Source organism: Parasteatoda tepidariorum, chromosome 1, assembly GCF_982258835.1.
Source record: "Parasteatoda tepidariorum strain Cologne lab strain chromosome 1, Ptep-v5.0, whole genome shotgun sequence".
In the NCBI taxonomy this organism is placed as follows: Eukaryota; Metazoa; Arthropoda; class Arachnida; order Araneae; family Theridiidae; genus Parasteatoda; species Parasteatoda tepidariorum.
Window position 1 is genome coordinate 65,042,368 of NC_141755.1, and position 21,229 is coordinate 65,063,596.

General features: G+C 29.8%; 1 protein-coding gene across 1 annotated transcript; it reads right to left on the minus strand.

Annotated features, from left to right (window-relative positions):
* Positions 1-9,416: 9,416 nt before the first annotated feature.
* On the minus strand, positions 9,417-19,987 carry LOC139425434 (cilia- and flagella-associated protein 43). Its single transcript, XM_087156614.1, has 3 exons — positions 19,817-19,987; positions 11,663-13,901; positions 9,417-11,542 (listed from the first exon to the last, which is right to left on the minus strand). The coding sequence occupies exons 1-3, from the start codon at positions 19,985-19,987 to the stop codon at positions 9,417-9,419; spliced, it is 4,536 nt and encodes a 1,511-aa protein (XP_087012740.1).
* Between the last annotated feature and the right edge of the window lie 1,242 nt (positions 19,988-21,229).

Genomic DNA, 21,229 nt, shown 5'->3' on the forward strand with positions numbered 1-21,229 from the left:
AAATAATTAAGAGTAATATTAATCTTCAGAAAATAATGGATTAAAATATAATGTTATAAATTTACAGACAAATATCGTATTATCTCGTTATTACTTAGTTCTTCTTGCTCAGTAAGAATTATTACATAACATACTTGCAAATTAAAACTTACAGAGTTATTTTTGGAGAGAAATTTGTAGAGTATTATTGAGAATTATATCAACCAATTAATTTCCTTCAGTACCATTCGGTGGTTTTTTCCATTAATTCAAAATTTAAAAGTGTAAAAACAATCTACTATAAATGTCAAGTAAGATTATTTAAGGAACAGTTACATTTCTCAGCCTTTAAGAAGTGTTAGTAGACATAACGTTGCATTTTATTTAAAACTTGAATTTTTTTTATCAAACGACGTAACATATCAAAGTTACTTTGTTATGTCTCAACAATTACTACATTGTTAGTTCTATTTGGAGTTAAAATTTCATTTATAAGTGTTATATAGTTTTCTGCGAGAAAAATCTAAGGTGAAAATTACAAGTTTCGAAATAATGCAACTGAAAGGAAATATTTTATTCCTTTTTTATATGCATTTGATTCGATGGGTCAGTACATAAGACACTGAACTCTCATAATCCAGAACTCGAGTTCAGGAACTTGCTGTTTAAAGCTCACCCTGCTCCAGATCGATGGGTAGCAACTTTTCTGGAAATAAACTCAAATTGCTGACCACGTTACGATTGCAGTGGTCAAGAAATTGTGGAACCCAAACCTCTATGACCTCTCTGGCCACCAGCGGACTGTTGTGGGAATGCTTTAGTATATTCATTTGATTAGTAGTATTTAAAATTAAAGAAAAGTCTCAAATTTTTAAAACATATTTAATTTTGAAGAAAAGTTTGTCAGTTAATACAAGAAAAAAGCACAAGTTAAGGACAAAAATTGACAAATATGCACCTTGCGGCCTTATTCTTGCGATTGATTATTTTAACATACTTTTAAAATTTTATTTTTTATTTACACTTTCGCTTTTAAAGTACTAGGAGCATTGTTGTTGACAATAAAAAAGAAATCAAATCAGCCTTTTTTCCGGGACAATGTTATCTTTTGATATACATAGATCTTTCAAAAAATAAAATTCGCCTGAAAATATTGATTGAAAATGATAAAATATGCTACTTTTTTTATTTATTTTACTATCCCATTAAAACACACGTGGTATGAAAGAAAATCTTTGACACGAGAAAAAAAAACGCAAAATATTATAATTTACTTGCCAAGGAGTACGTATAGGTTCGATAAGTTTATCGTCTTGAAAATTACAGAAATGTTTTTAAAAAAATGGAGACCTCCTCCCCTGCTTTTTGCTTTCGCTAATTCTTAGAACTGTTTCCGCAATTCTTTCCAAGTTCGGTTTGCTCGTTTATTAGATGCTGGTATATTTTAGTCTTTCTATGAAAAATAGTACTCTTATTTCAAAAATAAATAAATAAATAAATAAATAATTAAAATACAATAAAGAAATCTAAATGCAGGGAACATATACATCGTGTGAAACTTTTAATTAATGTGCGTTTCGGTATTATCAGTTAACTAATAATAATCGTACATTTTATTAAGAATACTTTAGTACGTTATAATTAATAATAGTGCGTTTAAATAATAAATCAAGCAAATAAAATTTATTAAGTTTTTAAGTTATATTAACGAAGTTTTAAAAATAAGTAAATATATTCCTTTTAAAAAATACTCCTTTTTTTAATTGTTGTACAATTGACTAATATTTTTGAACTAAACACGCTTTAGTTTATAATACTTGCTTGATGTTTTGAACATCATGAACATTTGAGTTTGATCAATAATTTGATATCTACTCAACGTTTTAGAAAAAATACAAATTTGCCAATTTTTCACAATTTTCATTTGGTATGTCATAGTTCATCATGTTAAATGGTAAAGATCTAAAACTCACCTGAAGATGGATGCACGTCGCATTCCTCCTGCAGCCCAACTTACTCACTTACCCTACCAAACTAACCATTCAAATTTAAAAACTTAATTAATAAAATCAATTAAGTTTTTAAATTGCATATATAAATTTTGAAAATCAGTTAACATATTATGTTAAGAAAATTACACTTTTTTTCAATTGTTTTGCAGCTGACTGAAATTTTTAAACTAAACACGTTTTAGTTAATACCTGTTTGATATTTTGAACATCATAAACAAATTATTTTTATCAATAATTTTATTCTATACAACGTTTTAGAAAAAAAAAGAAATTTACCAATTTTTCATAATTTTCTTTTGGTATTTGGTCTCTCACTATGTTAAATCAGGGAGATTTAGGATTCACCACGTGAAGATATATACACGTCACGTTCCACCTATAACCCAAACTAACCATTCAATTTACACTATATCTGGGTTCGATCCTCGGGCCGGGCAAGGTTGACTCAGCCTTTCATCCATTCAGTGGGTCGATAAATGAGTACCGATCACGCTTGGAAACTAAACACTGGGGGTTCCGTGTTCTGCCGACCACCTAACTGGAACGTCTTCTCCTGCCCCCCAGAGCCCAAGGTCAAGAAAACTGAGATGGGCACAGTAGGCCTTGGCTCTATGGGCTGTCGCGCCACTGAGTTTAGTTTTTATTTTATTTACACTGTATATATAACTATTACAGAGAATTTCAATAGAGTAGGATTCTTTGGCTCAATGTACTGTTGAAGTATTTTTTGTAATATCTACTACACATTTAAAGTCTTATTTTTTAAGGAAATGAGGCATTACCAATCTTCACTTTAGCATTAGTCGAATGTTTCAAATTCTTCCTTCATGTTTACATACTTCATTTGAAGACTCTCTCACGAAATGGAAAGCTTCTTCCGTTGCCAGGATGTGACAAGGAACATATATATAAACATAGATAAACATTAATTGAAACAAAACAGTTGAAATAAAATAAAATTATAATTAGACAATAAAATTATTTAGAGAAAGAAAATGTCAAAGAAAATAAAAATTTTTATAGCTGATTGACTTTTAAACATTTTTTTTCTTTGCTTATTGTTGAAAAGACTTTCACTTAAATAAATAAGTTCTTGTCTTACAAAAGAAAATTATTTATAGATTTTAATTTCTTATTTGGTGGAGAAAATTATAAAGGAAAACTTAAAAAATGTCTTTGTGTTACTTTCAACGATTTTTCTAACTTTCATGATGTTACTCCTTTATTTAAAAGTTACGAAGTAGCTCATTTAATTAAATTTCTGACTGAAAAAGCAGTTTGTAGTCATTGAAAAAGCCACTTAATAATCTTCGTGTTGCGTGTAAGAAACTTTAATTGTCTTGTTTCGGGCAGTTTTTTTACTGTTTTTTTTTTAATTTTGAATCTATTGTGCGTCTCTCTCTCTTCAGATATTTTAAATATTCTTCTCAAGCACGTTTTTGTTATAGAAATGAATTTTTTGGAGTTGTGTAGTGTTATCAGAACGAAATGGAAATAAATGTTGAAGACAAACTTTTTTTTATGTTACACAACAAAAAGATTTCAGACGAAAAAGTATTTTGTTTATTTATAAATAGCTCAACCTTAGAAAGTCAAAGAATAGAGTATTTTTAATGAATATATTTCAGCAGCAATTATCGTTCAAAAGCATTAATTTTTCATGTATGAGCTGATATGATATTTTTCCCAATTATTTTTTATAAGGAAAAAAGTTTTGAACTAACTAGGAAAAACTGGGAAATAAATGAAGTTTTGTTCATATAGGATGATTTGTAATTCATGCATAAAGATGGTTATAATAGAAAACCTGCATTGAATGCGACAGAAATAAATCTTTGACTATTGCAAAAAAAATTATACTAATTCTAATAAATACATAAAACAGACTGATTTATATTTAATTATATTAAATTATTATGTAGAAAGTATTGATACCACTTGCACGCAAAATAAACTACACATTTCATACCTTTTGTTAATTAGATAAAATAAATGCATTTTAAAAGCTTTAATTTTGCATATTTTTATATAAAAAAATAAATATTTCCAGATGAAGCCAATTTTTCTGCATTTAAGGAGCGATGTTTGAAGCAAACATATTACTTTTTAAATGAAGTCTAGAAAATAAATTTTTCAAAATAAAGAATTTTTTTAAAAAATTTACCATGAGAAAATAATTGTATTAATCTACAGAAGTTTTCTTCATAATGTTTTACTACCTTTAGTTAGGAAAGCACAATATATTTCAAGAATGAAAATCCGCTTTTTGAAAAAAAATTAATTAAAACTTGAAAAAATATTTTTCAACTTTAATTAAAATGGAAGGCATTTAAATTAAGAGGAAAAATATTTTTTTACAAAATATTACACAGGCTACAATTATGATTATGATTTCATTAGTTTTAATAAGAAAAATTTCACATAGTAATCTATTTGAGAAATAAATGTTGACAATTATTCTCTTTTTATTTCAAAACGGCAAATTTCCGAGGAAAAAAAAAGTTTAGAATCAATTTTAGATTATTATCTAGAGATTTTGTAAAACATTTGCGAGGAGAGATATAAGTAATTCATGTTCATTATATGCTATACTTTATTGCGTAAATATTTTTGCAGTAAAAAATGGAATTTTAATAGTTTATTAAAAATAAATTACATAGCTGTAGTTTTTAAAAATTATAAAAAAAGTTTAACGGAATACAGTCCTTTTGTACTTTTGCGATTCTCTCTGATCATCATATTTGATTTATCATTAGGTATAAAAATTTATCACATAATTTATTTTAAGTTATTTTGTTGTCTTTTTTAGTATGCAGAAAGCTAGCAGGGATATTGTACTGTCCCTGTTGTTAAAGGTTAAGACATCCATGCTATGAAAAAAAGTAAGGCATGCCACATTAAGAAAAAAAAAAGAGCATTATGCCTTATATCATTCGTTACGTCATTTCGTTACGGCCACAATTCATCGTTGGCATAATTTGTCGTTGGTGGAATTCGGCGAGGGGCGCAATTCGCCGAGTCCCAATTCATCTGAGGCGCAATTAGTCGTTATCACTATTTGTCGATGCGACAATTATTTGCGGGTCCAATTCGTCGTGGCAATAATTCGTCATGGGACATCCATACATATATATATATATTTCTCTTACACGGCGACCAAAAAGAGCCTCATTACAACTCCCCGAATGGCAACGCTAGAAAATCAACCAATGATTGCCGCTAAAAATGTCACATGCCAAATCTAGCTGAGGTGACTCAACGTATAGCGTTTTTAAAAACGGAAACTGAAATAACCTTAAGCAAGGCAGAAGTGAGTAGTCTTTGTCGATAGACCTCTATTTTAGTATTTTATCGAAAGCACTTTTTTTTCACGAATTTATATATTACGAATTTATTTGACGATTTTTGATTTATATCACGAATTTATTTGTTTTATTATTGTTATTAGTTATTGATTGAAAAATGAGTCTCAGTCGTGCTGTTACGCTTTAAGATTTTATACTATAGCACATTTCTAATATGTTCAACAAATTACCTGCCATTTATTTGAATTCAAATTTATTTTAATGACTTAGTATTTACTGAAAAGATGTAATTTTTTTAAAAAAAGTTGTTATATGGGTTTGAATGATTGTTTTGAATTCTTTGAATCTTGTGTATTTGCAATGTACCTAAGTTAATAGCGAGCGAAGCAAGCTCGGTTTGCGAAGCAAACTATATAAGATTGCGTAGCAATTTTCGGGGGTTGGCGGGCGTTAGCGAGCAGGGGGCGCAGCCCACTAGTATATATTAAGACCCCAATTCATTTTGGGTACAATTTGTGTCTCACGAGAAGTCAGTCGTCAATGAATAGTGTGTGACGAATTGTGTGTGACGAACTAGTGCTACGATGTACCCGATTATGTAGAATCTTACCATGTAGTGCGATGAAGAATCCTTCAAAACTGGAGATGATGCCTATGGGAGTACTATGTTTTTCTTGTAAGGGTGGAGTTAGATATGATTCACTTGCTATTATTTCCTTACATAAAGCAGGCCTGGTGTACTAAAACTCGCTGTGTACACAACTGGAAGAGCTTGTTTTTACGGAAGAAGAATGCAGAACTGAAATGCTCTGTCTTTCGTTGTTTTGTTATCAACGCTTTTCTAATTAGAAACTTGAAAAAATCTGCTCTTAACAAATAAAATCTGAATCAATGTTTATCATTTTACAGAAAAATAGGCATCTTTTGAAAGATTGAGACTCAATTTTTTGGTAAATTTATTGAATTTTAAAGAACAATATCTGAATAAATATTTATTTTTGTAGTTGTAATATATCTGCGTATTAAGTGATTAATAACTTAAAAGACCAAACATTAAATGTTAAATTAACATTTTTTATTGACGATGTAGTTTAATTTTTTACAATTTACCCCTAATGCATCCAATCCCGACTTTCATCGATGTGGAATCGCACACCACCAATACAGATCATATTAATAAAATTCATCATATAAATAAAATTTAAAACTGTGTAACATTTGCGCGAAAGTTATTTTTAATTTTTTATAACCTAAAATTTACCACTTTTTCCTAAAAGGGAAATCTTTTGTCCATGTATAAATCTACTTGGAGATTATTTAGCAAAAAACCAGTAAAATATCTGCATATCTTTGCATCAATTTCCTTAACAAATAAGGTAAGTAATAAAAATATTTTCTTATGATGCAAGTAAATCAATGATGAAAAGAAATAATCTTAGATTGATGGCTTTATTAAGGGGATCCCAATGTAATCGAGAAGCAATTTCCGAGTACCGGCGAACAGAAAACGGGTTTTCCTATTACTTAAGAAAAAGATAGTAATATTTTAAGTTTCAGTGTGTGTATTTGGAAATCACTTCCTAGTTTCTTGCTATCTGAGAAACTTTTTTTAACTGGGAGAATATCACAACAATTACCTTTAAAGACTAAGCTTTTGCTCACAATATGTACTAAAACGCCATTCCGTCATCCACAATTTAATATTGCCATTGATTAGAAAGCAACATATTACTGTCATTATGCATGCATTTAATGTCAGGGTGATAACTGTAAAGGAAAAGTCATAGATTTTATAAATACAAAATTCATAGTCGCATAAAATCCCATCAACACTGCGGTGCTTTTAAGAATCGTCAAAAAATGGAAGAAAATTGAAGAATATATCGATAAATACATGGACATAAAAGCATTAAAAAGGGTTGAAAGAGTCTGGATTACTGAGATAAGAAGAAGTTTTCTTTTTTTTTGTCGCAATTTTCAGCCTTTTTGTAAAAGTAAGTGTGGGCATACATTTGGAGGCAGTATATTTTCACGTTTTTAAATGGTGCGAAACGGGTTGAAAAAAGAGAGAAAAAATCGCGAGCAAATTTTATCGCAGGTCATAAAAAGGCAGTTTGAGGCTACTATATTTTGCTTGAAATGACCAGCAAAATGGGTATTTTTTGTTTTGTTTCTTTTTCTCGAACCTTTTAAGACTTTTCAAGAAAAGGCTTATTATTATTTTAAGAGGTATCATTTATTTTCACTCAGCTAAAAGACTTTTTTATAGTTTTCGGAAGAAATGAGTTAATTATGACAATTAACAATGAATGTGTTTACATTCATTGGCAAATCATTTTCATTGGCATTCATTTTCAGGCAAAAAAAATTATTTTTTATCTATTCGTCTTATTTGAAATAAGAGTTTGGTTACAGCTTTTTTTTTAAACTTTATTAAAGTATTTATAATAAAAGCTATTAAGACAAAAGAGACCTCCAATAAATGCTCTTTTTAGAAATTTCACAATTTTTAATTATTATTATTGCTATTCGAATTGGAAATTCTAAAAACCTTTAAATTTTGCGAATCTACATTTTATATCTCCTATTCATATATGCTTGTGAAATTAAACAAAACAATAATTATTGAAAAATAACAATTTAAACTTCAAACTAAAAACTTTAGCTGAAGCGGGAAATTAACAATAATTGTCTCCAAATTATGTTTTTGATTTGCTCGTCAGATTTATTCACGAAAATAATGTTTAATTAGTCATTTAATGCCAGGATTTAATTTTTTAAATTATATTTGGAACATCAATATTAAATATCGTTAAATCATATAGAAAAATTACTAAAAAAAATCTGCTATTTTTTTGTTAAATCAAGAGAATTTGAAAATTCATAACATTTTAGAAAACATTTTGTAAAAAATTAAAAATCTATCTAATTCTACAAACAAAATATGAGATCCAAAGTAAAAAAAAGAAAACTTTTTTCAAGCAAATGTAGTTACTAAATTATTTAGTTAAGAACAAAATTATTGCACTGTAAGAAATTTCTGATGAAATTACGGTAAAATCCATTTTTATCAGAATATGTTACGGAGTAAAATATTTGATATACCGTAATCATTACAGTATAATCATTAAACCTTTTTAATTAAATGAATATTACTGTATAATATTTTACAGTAAAAATCGATTTTACGTATGATGCCCCCAAAGTTTCGGAACTTTATACCGTAATTTGATCCGGAATTTTATACAGTGTAGATTAATTATTTAAACATATGAAAGTATAATTAAGCAAGTTCATACACCGAGAAAAAGCATGGCCGCAACTACCAGAATAGGATTACCTTTACCGCGTTTCTGGATCTATGGGGACACTAAAAAGTTCAGTAATTTTTACCGAAGGGCTTTAGCAATGATTTATAAAATTTTCTAAAAAATATAGTTTTATAATATGTGAAAAAATTTGGTAAATGTGTTACAATTTGATAATTTTATGATGATACCTTAGAACATGACATACATTTGGTTAAATGTAATTTTCGGTTTTGATTTTTCACTAAATGTGTGGTAATAAGAACTACAATTTTATGAGCCTGAATTTCCCGTACAAAGTTAAGATAGGAACAGAAAAAATTACTAAATGCATGGTTTAAACACCATATAATTTGGTTTAATAGTACGGTGATTTTACTATTCTCCGTGTAGTAAAATTATATTTTAAAAATGAATATTGGTTAAACTTATTGAAATTAATATCTGCGCACCATAGTTCTATTATATTCTTTTACATTTTGTTATTTATAACAGTTATACAGCGAAAGCACTTAAAAATTAGTTTTAAATACCAAATACCAAGTAATGGTTTGAAAACCCTATATTTTGTTTTTTTTTCTAACCAGAATTATGTTTTTTTTTTTTTTTTTTGAAATGCCATTACCACACAGAACAGTAATTTTACCGGAATTTATTTTTCCTAAAACTTAAACTTAAAAATTCTCAGTTTGCCTAGTTTTAAAATTTAACTAATTAAAAAAAATTAACTTAAAGCAGTTTTTAAGTTAAGTTTAATTTCAAAGTTCTGAATGCAAGAATCTAGTACTACAAACACTATTAAAAAAAGCTACTTAGTTTATACTCTCTGACATTTTTAATTGGCGCAGTTCAAAAATATCTCCAGTTAGCACTTCAATCTCTCTTCGTCTTTTCTCCATACTTCTTACTAAGTTTTTTTTCCGTACGCTAATATTGGTGATATAATCACGAGTTTGCCCTATCTGCCTTTGTATCTCATTCTTTTCAAACTCTGCAGAGTTTTCAAGAGCTTCTATTTTCGCGCGAGTACAAGAACTCTCTGGGTTATGAATAATTCTTTGTACTTCTCTCCCTAAGGGTATACTTTTGAAAATTGAAGTGTTTTTTTCAACATTTTGAAGCTCCATTTCCATAATTTTAATTTTAGCTTGGTTGCGGTCGATCTGATATGAAATTTTTATCACTTTCTCTAATGCCTCCAGCTTAGTATCTCCGACATTGGCGATAACGCAATTCAAGGCTTCTAAGTGGTAATTTCTTAAGAATAAAGTATTATAGAAATCTAATTCTTCTGGATAAGCAAATTCTAATTGAAATGTGGGTAGTGATAAGACCATGGGCATTTCAAAACTTGATTTCAAGCATTTAATACGAATATTGTCAAGATAATTTGTTTTTTGAGAAACTTCAAATGCCATAGTTCGCAATTGAACTTCAACATCACTTCTCCTTTCTTTAAAATATTCCATTTTAAATTCGTTCTTATAAGTTTCTAACTCCAGATCTACTTTTAAGTCTCTTAAAGTGCAAATTCTTTTCCACGTATTTTTTGGTAAATTTAAAATTTTATCTTTTTTATTGAGTAGCTCTAATTTTTTCTCCCTAATTACTACGGGTCTTTTGTATGGGTTTAGAGTATTTTTATGCATATTTTCCGCTGGGCTTGCATTATAAACTTCAATAATTGCTTGTTTATTTTTAGATAACTTGCATAGATGAAAAAACTCATCATCGGTGCTTCGTATCCTTTCCTGTAACGAATCCTTTGTCTTTCGCATTCTCACTAAATCCTTTTCTATAACTGAAGCCCGATATTCCAAATCAAACTGAAGCTGTTTTAAACGCGCAATTTCTTCATGGATGTATTTTGTTATGTTTGAGTATAAACTCTTGGTTTTACTTACAAATAATAGAAGATATAACTGTTGCTCGTCTGTGTTAATTTTAAGATCCCATTTTAATTTTTCATCAACTAATTTCTCATGAGCATCTTCGTACTCAGATAGCATCTTTTCGTTTTCATTGAGTAAGTTTTTCATTTCTCTAGTAAGTTTATTTATAGCATCCTTCTTTGGTTTTGGTTTATAAGTTTTTTTAAAAGGATTTTGAATTTTTCTTATCCACTCATCATCCTGAAAATTATCCACTAAACCCTTAAACTCTTTGGAACTATCAACCACAATCATCTCTATTTTTTCTTCAGTCTTTTCTTCAACTACATTACTTTCGATTTTTTCATTCTCTGACACTTCCAGCAGTTCAATTTCATCAGATTCAGGTTCAGGATACCATAGTTTACGTTCTTCTCCAAGAAGTGAAGAAATCTCCAAAATGCGTTTGTTGTTTTTGTGAATGGTTGCCGCTGTTTCCCTTTTAAGGTTCATGAGATTTTCAAACAACTCATTAAATGTTAGTTTTTCTTGAAGAACTATGTATTTTAGAGTGTATATATAACAAGTGCGATCTTCGTTATAGTGTAAAAGACAAGTTTCTCTCCTCAAATCATCATAAACTACGTCACATTTCTCTTCCGGCATGTCAAAGGATACTTTTCTGATTGCCTTGTTTATTGCTTTATTTTCAAGCAATCTATCTGAACACTCATTTAAATTAAATAATTTCATCACATATACAATTCCATGCTTATTGAAATTTGATAGCTTTCGAACTGAATAGTTGCAAAGTTGTCTACCTCCACCAAATGGTTTTAGAACTTTCCCTTTAACAAGCATATTGTCAATGCATACTTCTCTAATTTTCAAAATAGATTCATTTTCAATCTCAAAGTGCTTTTCCCAAGATTTTCTACGATTTTCAATCGTGGTCTCTCTTATTTCTAATAACTGGGTCTTTAAAATATCACTAAATACAAATTCTTCAATGTTAATTTGATATTTTAAAGGCATGCACAGATTTTGCACGAGTAATTTCTCATTTTCTAATTTAATATTATAAATACGTTCACTTAAAAAACTTTTTTCTTCATTTAAACTTTTAAAAATATCTTCGTTTAATAGTCTAGTTCGAATTATTGTCCACGGAATGATTTCTTGCTTGCTCTTGGAGTCCATATGTTTGATGAACTGATCCTCTTCATATCTTTTTCCTTCACAAAATTCCAACCAATACTTGTCTTCCTTATAAAACAATGAATGAATTGTGTAACAAAGAACTACGCCGTCACTAAGTCCAATGACTAATTGCTCATCATTATATGAGAAAATTGCGCTTTTAACTTTACTTGTTCTCAATTTTAAATCTATAGTATTAACTTCAACCGGGTGTTCCATATTAATTAAGAAAAGTTTGCCATCATCAGTAATCGACAAGAGCATGTCTTGGGAGGGTGATAAAATCAATTGAATATTTTCAGTTCCTAGTTCTGTAATCCAGGATTTACTCCAGAATGGGTGATTGAAGGTTTTTTCATTCCTGTATTGAATATTTTGTATTTTATTCTCATGTTGAACGGTATGGAATAATCCCCATTTATAATGAACTGCTATTCCTGAATTAGGGTATTCAGAAACTATAAACAGTGGTATTTCTTTTAAATTCAATGTTTCATGGCGTATATACCCTGATATGTCTTGCCAATACTCTTCGTAGTTACGGTGAAAATATTCCTCAAGCTCAAATGTAAGTATGTGGTTAGATCCGATACCAGACGTATCTTCCTCTTGGCATGATAAATAAACGTGTAGAATCTTCTTGAAGCCTTTTGAAAAAGATGCAATATCTTTAATTTTATATGTTATTTTTGTATAGCCGAGAATCTTCAGCTTATAGGATGGCAAAACATTACATATAAATATCTTATCATCCTTTGAAACTAAAAGAGCAAATCTTCCATAGGCACCAACACGGATAATGACTATTGGTTCAAAGCATGGCCGTAAAATTTCAATTATTCTTATTTGAGATAGTTCTGATACGTCAATGAAATAAACATAGGAGTCTTTTGTGGCAACCAAAATAATTGAACTAGATTGGCAACCCACCATACAACTCAGCGATTCTTTTATGTGAAAATCAAGGCAAGGCCTCCCGTTTTTTAAATCCAAAATTTCCAGTAAACCAGATTCTTTCGCTGTAATGCAGTAATTATCGTTGGGCATGTATAATCCTACGATTGGCGACGAATCAACTGTTCTGGAGATGCAGGAGATATGTTCGGGATTTTCTGTTGACACTGAAATTATAGAACTATTTGCAGTGAGATATAAAATATTTAGATAATTTGGCGAAAAAGTGGCGTTGATGATATGTGATGATAGTGATGTAAACAATTTAATTTCAAATTGCTTGGTATCAGGACACAAATAAACATCTCCTCCTTGTAGTGTTATGAACAGTCCATTTAAGTTTATGTTTAGAGAAACAATTCGTTGCTTACCTAAAAAGTTGTTGGCAGTCAAAACTTCTGTTGTGAGATTCTTAGTGTCTATGGAAAATATGATTCCAGATTCACATGCAATTAAAACATTATTATTTGGTGTCCAGCATAAGCACGTGGCCTCTTCTCTGGCTTGCATTTTTAAGTAATCGTAAAATTTAATTTTTTCTGCTGGAGACATATCTTGGCAAATCATCTCAAGGGGCACTTTGTTTAGTATTTCTGCATGTAAACCCCAGATTTTGGTCCATTCTTTTTCAAACAGGAAAATATTTTTAATGTTTCTTTCATTTAAGGCAGTGTGTCCAACTTTATCGCCTTTAATTGGAAAATACAAACATTCTTTTTTAACCAGAATATCTGGATGATATTCGTCAACGTCATAAAAACTAATAACATTGCTTAACATAAAGCATACCTGCATGTTGCTCGATGGGTCGTTAGATAGTAAATCAATTTTATTAATAGTACTGTATGACTCTTGGGAAAAAGTAACTAATCTATTACGTTTTCTCCAATCCCATACCACGATCTCGTAGGTTTTTCTTCTTTCTGCAGAAAATAATAAATTTTGGCGACAAAATTGTAAGAGTAAATCTTCGGCACTGAATTTACCTTGAAATGACGATATGATACTAAGGTCTGAAATGTTTATTATATGAACATTTGAATTCTTAGAGCGGTCACACAAAGCAATATATTTCAAAGAATTATCAGTGGTTAAGCATTTTATACCATTTGGAGGTCCTGGTATGCATGTTTCTATAAACTGGTCAATACGGCATCTCCTTATGTGGTATTCATATGTAAGTACTATTTCATTTTCAGACAAAAAATTAATATTTGGCTTGCATTTACCTTGCACCCATTTAATATTTAATTCATCATTTGTGTTCTCCATCTGTTACAAAAAAAAATAAATAAATTCATCCAATGTAAACAATTCTTTATTGCCAGTCAAAGTAAATAATTAGAAAAAGTTTAGTTGTTATTAGTAGAAAATTGCACTTGAACAAGACGTTTCATATTTTTTAATCACAAAGCATTAAAAATATTCTTTTATTTTATAATCTTTATTGTGCTGAAAAATGTATAAGAAAATGATGATGATATTGTGTAATCGTAATCGAAGCGTTGATAAATGGCTCGGTTTCTATGGCAACCAATTTAAGAATATACACGCAGCGTTCCAGATGTCTTCGTTTATTTTCACTTTATTATCCCAGCAGGATAAAGAAAAGATGTGTCAGGAATTCCTATTTTCCTGTTTTATTTTTCTATTTTATATTCGCAGTTGTAAAAGTAAAGCGCTCTCTTTTTATTTTTCTTTAATTCTATTTTTTTTTCTATTTTGAGGGTTTGATCATATGTGTGTTTAGCACTTTACAAGTTGATCGTTTGTCTTATATTTTTTTTATATTTTATTTTTCAATGATTACCAGTTTAATAGGATATCAACACAATTTTGTTTTAGATATGTTTGGTTGGAAATAGATTTTTTTTCCGTTTTTTTTAGAATTATTCGATGCTTTGTTTTGTAGAGTATTTCGGAACCATTTGGAATGGAAATGTTTATTGAATTGTGGGCGTTATCACCCTTTTACCAGTTCATTCTGAAAAAGAAAAATGAATTATTTTTGACCAGCGGTTTGTGATCGATGACAAGACTAAACCAGAATGTTTAGATGGGAAGGAAATGTTTTTCGATTTTTTTTTTTTTACTTTGGAAATACCGAATTTATTTTTTGATTTATTGTTAACAAATCTTTTTATTTGAAAATTATACCTTACTTTTTTCGTCCTTTTTATACATTTTCGTTACATTAAATGAGCAACATTTTTTACTTTTTCTTTCATTGCTTCACTTCAATTTTTTTTCATTACAAAATCATTGAAAAAATGCCTTATTTAACTGCAGCAATTTAAAGACCAAATTATGCTTCAGAAAATGCTGCAAACACTTACAGAATATTAAAAAAATTAAAGTTAATAAAGACTATTGTAGAGTTATTTATTTCAGCGGTGTCTAGTTAGCTCAGTGTTAAAGCACTAAAATCAACCGCACAGGAAGTGAATAATTTTTTATCAGTATAACAGTTTATTCACATTTTTTTTCATCTAATCGGCGAAAAAAATGCAGTAGAAAGAATTGTTACTTTTTAATATTTTGCAAGATAATTAATAGCGTTTAAAGTTGATTTATTATTTACCAAACTTTTTTATTTCTAAATTTCAATTTATTTCACCACAAATCCATTTAGCAAATGCGCGTTTCTTATTGTTCAAATTCGTAAGCTTTTTACAATTAACCTGACTCATGAATCCGAGAAGCTTCACGCATTTCGAGCATGAGTGGTTTTTGAAAGAACTTTATCTGCACTATACATTAAATTCCGGAGTTCAACAAGCAAATTTGAGGAGCGATAAGAGGTTTAAAGAGGATGAATACTTATCATAGAACATAAGGTTGTAAAATAGATAAACAGGGTAAAAATCACCAGATTTTGATATTATGCTGGAAAACAACTACAAAAGATTTTAATTATTATTTGCAAGATTTACTTAAAGTAGGGTCCGCAAATGCAATTGTGTAGTCTAAAGTGATGAAAAATCTATTCCTGAATGCGCTCGAAAAAACCAAACGTGCTTTTGAAGATAGACGAAGTGATGGTAATCTGCACCATGAGATGAACCCATATCACACTATGAGATGTGCATACATCGCAAGGTTTTGGAGAGACTTTAAGATAAAATCAGACATATTGAGTCACGTTTCAAACCGAATTGCATGCAAGCACTTAATTTAGGTAGTGCAAACCTCAACTAATTCCACTATTCACATCTTTTAAGTTCAGAGACGGTTCGTTCTAGGTTCAGTTGTTAAAAAAAGTACAAAAAATGTAACATGTAGACAAAAAAACCGCTAATTTATGCATCAATCTGTTTACTAATCGTTTGAAAATGGTAAAACTTTTTTATGGGGCTTCAGCATTCTATTTAATAGAATTTTGCTTAATTTATGAATTTTTTAATGTCCTCTCTAATTGAAATACTTATCTCAATTCATTTTTTTTAAAAAGGAATTCAGTCGTTATTTCATTGTATTTTAAGTAAACAGCAAATTATGTTTCTTAATGATGGACTTAATATCACTAGAGACATACAGATAAGACGTTTCACTATGCTAACTTATTTTTTCTACATCTTCTTATCCTTTGTCTTAAACCGTCAAAATCGTCTTAATTCTTATAAATTTCTAAAATCGCTGTTTCCATTTAAAAATATACTTATCTTAAAAAAATAATTTGTATTCCATATAGTCTTTATGAAATCAACAAATTAAACAGTCTACAATCTTTCTATTAAAATCTCACCTAGACTACAACTTAAAAATTTGTTGCGTTTGACTTTTTACAGACTACGATTTATCAAAATAGATTTACATAAACAAAATTTCATTTGGATTTCAAAGAAAACTGATGTTAAATAAAATAAAGGGACTGGTAGTAGCAGTTCCACCAAATAATTCTTGGCACTTTCTAAATTTAGACACTTCAGATCCAATAACTTATTTATCACGGTTCTGACAAATTTCATTATGAAACAGTCCAAATAAAGTCAGAAAGCTTCAGAACTTCACTTCTTTCGTATTTGAACTAATATGACATAGTTTCATCTTTTTTTCTTCCTTTTTCAAAAGAGTGAAACGCATTTGATTATTTTTGATCGATGCTAAAATATACATCATACAGCTTATTAGTTTTATGATTTTACTGAAAAGTGATGTTTTGCATTTCAACTTACTGTCAATCAAGTTGCTCCTCATATTCTTTAAAAATACTAAGTTTTCAATGAAAAAAATATTTTTCTATATAGTCTATAGTTCGATACTTTCTATGTATTTTTCTATTTAGTTCTATAGTTTTAAGTTAAATAATATAATGTTTTTACTATCGAATTAGTCAGAAACTCTTTTCTTTTAACTTTAAAAAAGTAAAGATGGTAACGAAGAATAAGTAATAGAGAGTAAAAAAAAGTTAAACTTGGTATTTATCAAAACTGAGCATGTATAAACAAAACTGAAAGGCATATCTGTATATAACGTAAAAACGTAGTGCCCTAACAGTATTTTTCATTGCTGTCGGTGCATTTCTATTGGCGATAGCTTCACATGGAAAAATCCAGTTTTCCCGCATTAAATTCCATTATATTTGGTTGTCATCAGCATAAAATTAATAGATGTAATAGAGGTATTGCTTTCCTTACAGGTTGTATCCCCTTATTCTCAACCGTATTTCATTTTTTCCACGAAAGAGGGCAGTAATTATGAAGGTTATTTCAACTTCCGGTAGAAGATTCAGGTAAAAGAATTTTAGCTGGTGTAAACTAAATTGCGTAAATTCGTATCTCAGCGATCAGGTAATTGCATATCAATATAAGTGTATTTCCCAAAGCCCTGTTTTTCATAACTTCATCTAATATTTTAAAATATAAAGAGCACATTTTTTCCCCAAAATACGAAGCAAAAATTCAATTCAGAACAATTGAGTATTCCGGGTATAAACAAAAAAAAAATTATGTGATTTGAAATCATTACTACTGATATTTGCACAAAAGTATATAGGGTCAATATTTTTTTTCGAATGGCTGGCACTGAACTTCATTCGTTTCGCCTAAGAAGATGCCGGATGTGTTACTCATTTCGTGTTACCCAGTGTGTACCTGTGAACCAAAGTCACAGAGACGAGTAACATTGCCCACGCCACACTGCCACAAACCTGTTCACAGGGTGGGCCACATTCTCTCATCACACACAAGAGAGAGAGAAACATCCATGCCCAGAGCGGGATTCGGACCCGCGGCCATTGGCTTCGCAGTCAGGCACGCTAACCGCTCGGCAACCTGACCGGCAAGGGTCAATATTGAAAGTGGGAATAAACAAATCACCTGCAGCGCGAGTATGATATAATGCTTCCTTTATGATAGTAACATATTCGTTTGAAGTCAATATATCCCAGCCAATCAATATATCTTATGTCAAAATTTAAAATTTCAGAGCATTGCCACGGAACGTCTCCAGCAGTATAATATTAAGTGTGACGCATCTTGTAAGAAACCGTAAGATTCACATGATGATGACTTAATAAAATGTCTAGATTGATGTGTCTTGAATACTCCGTAATCATTGAGAGACTGATTAATGTAGAACTTCCCGTAAGTTTACAAGAAATCATAGATAAGCCTTCCTTTAATTTAGTTGCTTTATCGACCCTGCCAAAACTTTGAGATCAAACATTTAGTTTAATTTTTAATTTATTTATTATAACTTAATTTGTTTATATTTAACTTATTTATTGATCACGGATACCAATGAGGATATCAACCAGGCAGTAATAGTTTTATCATTTTTATTTCCTTGCATACCACCATATGCTTTGATCAAATTGTGTACTCTCACGTCTAGTTATTTTCTTCAGTCACCAACTTTATCTGTGATTAAAAAATTTCTAGGATGAATTATTATGAGAAAAGCTTAGCCCTAGACATATTTAATTTATTGATCTAAGAAGCAGTGAGCAATTATTGCAATTAACTCCATTGTGTAGACAGTATATTTTCGTCGATGAGATCTGCTAACTTTGGTTTCATCATCCAGCCTGGCCCCAAAACTTAATGAAACTTACACCGTAATTCTATCTTCTCCATTCAATACAACTAAATTTTTCCTCAACTACTATTCCAGAGGAACTATCTGATGGTGGCTTGTACAGTAATTACTTAAAAGTATTTCGATTAACCATATAAAGGTCTCAGGATTTCAGGATTCCCATGAGATAGGAGTTTCATGAATTTCTTTTTCTAAGCAGTAACGTTTATGAAACATAAAATTATATTTCTATCTAATAAATAATTTATTAAATATTTCAGTTAGTTTTATGAAATTACTTAAATATAATGTCCCAGAAACGAGAGAAAAATGAAAATATATATATATATATATATATATATATATATATATATATATTTTTCTGATCACAATTTATTGATTAAATTATTAAAAAAAAGTTTCGATTGATTGATTGTGCAGTATTTTTTTTCCTTCATAATTTCGTAATTTTTTTAAACCATATTTTAAGAATTACAGTAATTGTCAGAAGACAAGAGGAAAAAAGACAGTTTACGCTTTTTTGTGTCATGTAGCGATGTTTAAACATTTCGTTTTTCAGCTCTTATTAACTGTAACATCCAAATAAAGGAAAAAAGTTATAAAAACTATATTTAGGCGAAAGTGTGGTATATTGAAACTATACTATATAAAGAACTATATTGGTGTGTGCACATATATAAATATTTTTAAATTCACTCAATTAATTTTAAAAAGACCTGAAATTTTTCAACATCTCTTGCTACAAGATGTGTATTATCCTCCACCAATTATCAGTCTATTTTTCATTTTATTGAACCTTCACGCACGTATATATATATTTTAATGCGTAACAATGTAACCTCGAAGTTTATACAAACAATGCAGTAAGTCATTGTTTAGATTCGTTATTAACAAAACTACTTTCTTCTTTTCTTTTTTATCTCAACAATACTTTAAATACTGGAAAAGTTAATAATGAGAACATAATTTTGTCAGTCATTTCCATTTTGACAGTGGTGCGATAAACTTGCTCTTATTAAACTCTTTTCAAAAAGCATTTAAAATATCTGCTGAAATTATGAAGGGGTTCAAAAAGATCTGCAAGTTCTTTTCCAAATTCAGTTGCTGTTCAGCTACCATCGATGAACAGGGTGAAGAATCTTACTCACTTGCAACTGACTCTGAGCAGACACAGTCTGGCACAAAGAGGAAAAGATGTCCAGCTGATCAGTCTGCTGATCAGGGTGTGTGTTACCATGAGGGTTTCCCATGGGCTTACGTTGTGTCTGGACAACCTCCCAGAAAGAGGAGGAAGAAGGTTGCTTACTAAAAGTTAACATTCTCTTGCAGTTGCTTTTTCTGTGGTTTTTGGCTTTAAGACAATTAAAAACCAAATTATTGATTGCATTTTACACGATTTTTGGCCAAAGGACAATTAAAAATCGAATTACTGTCTGCTTTTTATACGGTTTTTGGCAGGTCAATTAAAAACCGATCCTATCCGATGTGGCACCACCTTGTCGTCTTTTTCTGTGGTTTTTGGCTTTAAGACAATTAAAAACCAAATTATTGATTGCATTTTACACGATTTTTGGCCAAAGGACAATTAAAAATCGAATTACTGTCTGCTTTTTATACGATTTTTGGCAGGTCAATTAAAAACCGATCCTATCCGATGTGGCACCACCTTGTCGTCTTTTTCTGTGGTTTTTGGCTTTAAGACAATTAAAAATCAAATTATTGATTGCATTTTACACGATTTTTGGCCAAAGGACAATTAAAAATCGAATTACTGTCTGCTTTTTATACGGTTTTTGGCAGGTCAATTAAAAACCGATCCTATCCGATGTGGCACCACCTTGTCGTACCGGCTTTAAACAAAGAGTGCCACGAAAACTTCAGTAACTTGAAATAATTATTCCTGTAAAACTGCTATGATAAAAGTCCTACCTTAGATGTACTAATAATAAAATAATGAAATAAAAAATCTTTATAAATCCTACGAGTTGTCAGTCTCAAAACTTTATAGCATCCTCATTATTATAATTTTTAAATGTCAATAGGAAAAAAAGTGTAAATGAATTTCACTTCCCAAAGAAAACATAACAGAAAAGTTAAACATAAGTTATTAGCGGTTTGTTAAATCTGAAAGGTAAGCAATTTTCACTTAAATAAAAATTTTGTAGAATACTTAACATATAATCAGTTAACATAAGTTTAATAAAAAGCAGCAAGGTGATCACAGGTTAACCATTGGCAAAATGGCTGTTGTCAATTTTTCTTTTTTGGAAAAGCAGCTTAATTGTGTTTTCATCTTGGACATCTCTAACTGTTAATCCTGAAATGCTTGGTACATAATTTCGCAGAGATATTTGAATGCAAATCTGACACATAATGTGCAAATGTTTTTGATGACTGAACATTGAACAGCCAATCGAGATGAATATTAAAATTTTTGGATTGGTACAATGATGTATGAAGGAGATTGTAGAAGAGATTATTTAAGGAGATTACCATAGTTTGGGCCCACATATTTAGCTTCTAATTATATTGAGATGTATTTAAATCAAATAATTTTGCTC

Excerpts from the sequence above, each read along its gene's own strand:
- LOC139425434 (XM_087156614.1), bottom strand. The coding sequence starts at position 19,987 with ATGTTAACTTTTAGTAAGCAACCTTCTTCCTCCTCTTTCTGGGAGGTT. Across the intron at positions 13,902-19,816 it reads CTGCTCAGAGTCAGTTGCAA|ATGGAGAACACAAATGATGA; the intron begins GTGAGTAAGATT and ends TTTTTGTAACAG. Across the intron at positions 11,543-11,662 it reads CAAACATATGGACTCCAAGA|AAAATGAGAAATTACTCGTG; the intron begins GCAAGCAAGAAA and ends ATATTAAATTAG.